Below are 5,722 nucleotides of genomic sequence, written 5' to 3'. Positions count from 1 at the left end.
TATTTTAATTCATGCAGAGGGTATTTTCATGCTGAGGCCAGGTGTTTTGTAAAAAGAGCCTTTTTTTTTCATCATCATCTTTTGAGAAAGAAAATTAATTTTCTTTTGAAAAAAAGGAAAAGATACATGCAGCTATTACGCAAACTTCTAATTATCAAGAAAAGTAAATGAAAAAACCATTCATCAAAGTCGTAATTTGGGATATAAGCAATATTTAGGAATTAATTCCAGATCAATTCATTTATGGTATATTAATCTAGTTCAAGTATTTAATATGCTCATGTTTAATTAATATTAAATAGATTAAGTTTGGAAAGAAATACAGATAGGAAATTTGTATAGGTATTCAATTCCGATTTTGTACTGAAATCACAATGATATAATTTAATTATTAAAAAAAAAAAGATACTAAAGGTGGGAACGGTGGATGATCCTTAAACTGGATATCCTGTGTCGATAGGTCTACATTTCAGATAACCGGTTGTGTGTACGACAGGAAGAGGAATAAAAAGAAACATTCAGCAGAGGTCAGGGCCCAGACAGAATCTCTGTAGAATTTAAAGTAAAGATTTGTTTTTCTAAAAAGATGTACTTACATATATTCTCAATTTTTTCGAATTTTCATTTAATTTTCATTCAGAATTTAAGTATTGTTTAAAGTGTATTTTCTCTCAATTTTTTTTTTATTTTATTTCAACCTGACGGTTTTTAATGCATAATGTTGTATTTTTTTTTAATGGCGTGTTTCTGCGCCAAATACATGTTGTTATCATTTAAAGTTGACCTAATTGGTTGTGGCTCAAATCAATTGCTGCTCTAATACTCTTGAGCGCCGCTCTGAATTGATAGAACTTGTCTAGTTTGTACTTTTAATGGTACTTTCTTCGTTCCATTAGCTTCTTTTTTGTTACTTTATAGTTACAAAGCGAAAAGAATAAATTACTGACAATGCACATATGTATGTTCCCTAAGTCTATAGAAGGTTGTACTGTACACAAATATATAAGTGAAGATAAATAAGTTTGATCTAATTAAAACAATCTTTTTTATAAACTGTTTTATAAAAATCTTTTTTATAAAAGTTACTAATTTGTAAGTATCTATAAAAGAAGGAAACAAAAAGCCTTATTAAATAAATTTATGTGAGACAAAGTTTTAACCTAATACATAATACAGTTTGAAACAATGACCTCGAGCAAGCCGAAAAGATCAAGGATAAGTAGGGAATTTGTCAAAATTGCTTCAGCTTCTTTTTAAGAGAAGTACCACGAGGGTTTGACAGTGAAAATTTCAAATATTTTAACTTGGCGCAAGGAGTGCTGGGCCCCAATACACCGTTTTTTTTTTCTTGGAGAAAATTTTTACCTGAAACTATTCCCTTAGTGAAGCTGTAATTACAGGTTAATTGGGTGTAATTATTTACAATCACGTTTAATGTAGTTGAATGGACCTTTTTAACAGGTATTTCTTTTTCTTTTTTTTTTAATTTTTGTTTAAAATATTCTACAATTTTTTGTTTGTTTTGATTTCAGGAGAACCTTTAGAATGTTTTACGAGTATCATTGTTATTTTTATTTATTAATTATTATTATTGATATATTTATTTAGATACTTAATCACTGATTTATTTATTGTAACTCTGTAATAGCTAAGGCTTGCTTGCTGACTATCCATTCCCGGACAATGAGCTGTAAGAAGCTTTTAGGAATAGAAAATCTAAGCAGGATTTAAAAGTGGGATCTCCGCGTGGGAATTCAGGCAGTAACACTGAGCAAATTCCTTCCCTAATTATTGCTTCTGATTATTGTTATTATGAAAAAAGAGAATTTTCTTGATTTACTTTTATAAGGTCGGTTGTCATCTGAAAAATGCATCTTTTTTTTTTCTTGTTTACCATAATTTTTCTTGCACATTATTTTCTCTCAATTGCAAGAAGCACGTACAATTCAGCCTTGACACTCCATTAGCTCTTGGTGTAGTATTTATCTAGCAGTTATCATAACGTGATTCTGTTCAATTTTATCTATTGCAGCAACAGAATGCAGTATCACACCCTTAAAAATATTCTTGTCAATTTGAACTTCAAAAATAAAAAAAAAGCTTACTAGCTTTTTATTTTTTGTTCATCACTAACTACTTGAATGAATGAACAAAATTCATTAAAACAAAAAAATTATAACAGCAAAAACATCAAATTAAGTGATCAGAGAATCGGTAAACTTTAATGTGTAAGGTCATGTATGTTTTGAATGAGGGACTGAAGGAGTCTGTTTTTAGAGATGCAATCAACAACGCTTATAAAACGGGTATTAGTTCTGGAGTACTTGGTGTAATTTGTGAATGTTAATTTTTTTCGTGTGTGTTAACTGTTACCTAACATCGTACGAGAGGATATGAATACTAAGGAAGTAAATCTATACAGTACATTGAGTTATTACAAAATATAATACAGAAACAAATATAATTGAGTTATTTTTTAAAAGGTTTTAAAAAAGTTGAGCCCTATTAACACCTCCTAAGAAGATCTTTAGACACCTTTCTGGCGGTACCCATTGAATTGTACAAATGTAGACATCTTCTGTAATGGGTTAAGATAAGTTCTGTAAAAGTAATTTGCCAAGGAGCCCTAACAGCAGCTCCAAACTCCAATACAGGATTCATCAATGTCAGAAAAGGTAATGTAATAACAAAATTAAGAAGTAAAAATTTTACTGAAAGAAAAAGATAATAATAATTGCATGCTCCAGAATGCATTAAGTCAACTGTACAAAGCTCCTCAAGTCTCAAGTTGTTTTCTCATTCTGTCGCTAGGTGCCACTATTCTGCAGAGAACAGTACCTAGTAGGTGTACAAATACAACACTAAGTCCATTTTTAAAAAAAAAATTTTTGTAATGTTTCTAATACAAAATTATTATTTTCATTACACAACCATCTGTTAACATGCATCTATGTTACTTATTATCCACGAAAGATTTAAGCAAAATAACTCCCGTGGGCTTATAAGTAAGAAAAAAAAACGCGAAAAACATCTTTCATTTGTTCTCCTGTAAAAAATTAAAAATGTGGCATGGTGTTGTGTGCCTCCGAGGTACTACATTAATAAAAAATTAATGTATTTAGAACTTTTTTAAATGCTTTGATTTTCAAATGTTTTTATGAGTTATAAGTTTAAACTTGGATTTATTCAACCATCTTTTCTTTTGAAATAGAAATAAGTTTTCACATCAAACTTATGCGTAATGTTCGGCCAGTTGACGTTATGTTTAGCGAAATTTACTAGTTGGTTTTCATCCTTCGCTGTGCCAACTATTACATTATTTAGCAGAGCTGGTATTCACTGAATTTCACTAATAAATAAAAATAGGTATATAGGATTTTGTCGTTTTGCTTAAATTTACCTGTTAAGTTCGTACAATTTGTCTCCAATTCCCGAGTTTGTTCTGCTTTATTTATTTTATTTTATTTTTTGTAAACTAAGTCAAAAGTCAATCTTAGACTGTGGATAAGATAATCCTAAATGTTGACCACATCAACTTAAAAGTTATGCCAAGATACCAACAGATCCTGGAAGTAGTAATTGATCTATTGCTTTCTAAATCCGTTTACTTCTTTATAGGAATTCTTTTTGAGTTAAGTAAGAACATCCTATTTGGGTTACAGTTACTTACTGAATTGTAGTCAAAGAAAATTTTATTTAGAAAAAATTGGTACAGACTTAAAAAAACTTTTGGTAAAAAAAATATTATATTAAAGGTTGTAAGAAAACAACAGCTTGAAAAACATGTTTTATGTTATGTAAAAAAGATCTTTTTGGGTTCAGGTTGCAAGAAAACAACGGTTTGAAAAATAGGTTATATGTGAAAAAGATCTTATTGGGTTCAAAAATAGCATCCATTAGTTAGGCGAATAGTTTTATCTCTTCAAATAGAGACCTTACAACATAAGGTGCTCTTATGTCAGTGACCCAACAACATAAAAATAATTTTAACAATTCACAATTTTTAAAAACATATTCTTAGAACCTCAGTTTTACAATTAAAATAAAAGCAACCTCAATTCTTCATTAAAACTTGCTTCAATAGAACTCTTCTTCTAATTCATCTTCATCTGGGCTATCAATTCCCCAATTTTCATTTTCTTGTTTTAACTTCCTATTATTAAACGAGTAGGATATTGCTGATGTGATTGTATTAGTAGAATAATGTAAGTGTTTTTCTCTTATGATTCTGAACTTACATTGACTTAGATGTTGCATCATTTCCTCGGATTCAATATATTCAGAGGCATTAAAAGGGCAAGAAACTTTTCTTCCATTATGGTGTTTTTTGCATTTAATAATGTGGTAATGCATGCGATGGCAACGAAGAAAGTGTGATTTATTAAAAGGGCATTGCACTAAATCTACTTCCTGACCTAAATATAAAACCAATAGTGAGATAAAGTAAAAATCATACAGTGTTATAAACTAGGACTACCACACTGCTGAATTATAGCTCTATTTGCAATTGTAAAAAAAAAAAAAAAAAAAAATCTATGACAACAAAACAAAAAGTTGATATAACTTCTTACCGTAATTAGACATCTCTAATAACTTTTCTTAATGCTTACAAGATACAACTGTAAACTGTTGAAAAAATTAGTCTTAAATTCACTGCTGTTGTGATTTTCGCTGTAACAGCTGAATAAAACCATATGCTACTCTAATGTATACATATATATTATACTTAATCAGTATTAATTACCGTTTAAGATAAGGTAGTCGTCCGAATATTACGTCGCTGAGAACTAATCTAACTCAAATGACAATGAACCTCAATGGAGGATAGTGAGATATTACTGAGGTACTTGAAAGAAACTACAAATAAGGAATCAAATTTTCTAAATCCGAAGAAAAACTCGAAGGGTCTCTGAAATCGAGTGAGCGACATTAAGGGCGACAGGAAATCTTACACTTCATTCATTTTCACTTAGGCTTGAGGGTCGATTAGGTAATAGGCTAAAAAACAAAGGACCGTCGCATTGTCCAGCGCAGAAGCTGAATGAAAGTAGATCAATGTAGCCGTTTTGGAGGGAATTTACTTGAACATGCTGCTCTCTGAGTTGGCTTTTGCCCAAGAACATTTAAATTTGATAAGAGGACCAAAGACTTTTTCAGATTAATGGTCTCAAAGTTAGGAATATGTATCTTTGGAGTTATTTACCCATTCAAGAGATTCGACAGTTATCTTTACCAAAGACATTACGAAAGAATAGTCCCAACAATGCAAGTCGAAAATTGAATGTCTAAAGCACCATCTAATGCTGACATTTTAAGGGAACATCCCCAGATGCAGCCCCAGATGAAAAAAAGGCATGCTTAATAAGAATCGTATGTCTGTAAAATATAACATACAATATATTTGTTACTAATGAAAAGTAAAATGTGTGTAATTAAGAGAATATAAAGAAGTATAAATTCTAAGATAGACGCCACGGTAACGGAGTGGTTAGAGGCGGGCCCGCAAAGCTCGTATGTATTGTGACAATGAGTTCGGTTCTCGAGCCAGCCCTTCCATGTTATTCAATGGTCAACGAAAGGAATTTACAATGATGTATTTGTTTATGTCCACCTCCAGCCTCGACACTTGATCGGTAGTTGGGCGTAATGCCTGACTGAAAAAATAGACATTAATTTACTTTTTTTATAAAGTGAATAGAATAAAACTAGACATGTAATTTCT

At 30.7% G+C, this 5,722-nt stretch overlaps 1 protein-coding gene across 1 annotated transcript; it reads right to left on the bottom strand.

Annotated features, from left to right (window-relative positions):
- Positions 1 to 2,940: 2,940 nt before the first annotated feature.
- On the bottom strand, positions 2,941 to 5,402 carry LOC141456641 (uncharacterized). The gene is made up of 3 exons (XM_074132764.1): positions 4,745 to 5,402; positions 4,572 to 4,626; positions 2,941 to 4,415 (listed from the first exon to the last, which is right to left on the bottom strand). Exons 2-3 carry the CDS (start codon positions 4,582 to 4,584, stop codon positions 4,078 to 4,080), a joined length of 351 nt encoding a protein of 116 aa, XP_073988865.1. The 5' UTR covers positions 4,585 to 4,626; positions 4,745 to 5,402; the 3' UTR covers positions 2,941 to 4,077.
- Between the last annotated feature and the right edge of the window lie 320 nt (positions 5,403 to 5,722).

The sequence above is a fragment of the Rhodnius prolixus genome, unplaced genomic scaffold (genome assembly GCF_049639745.1).
Source record: "Rhodnius prolixus isolate KJV_2025 unplaced genomic scaffold, Rpr scaffold_10, whole genome shotgun sequence".
In the NCBI taxonomy this organism is placed as follows: domain Eukaryota; kingdom Metazoa; phylum Arthropoda; class Insecta; order Hemiptera; family Reduviidae; genus Rhodnius; species Rhodnius prolixus.
This window is presented reverse-complemented; position numbering and strand designations above follow the sequence as displayed.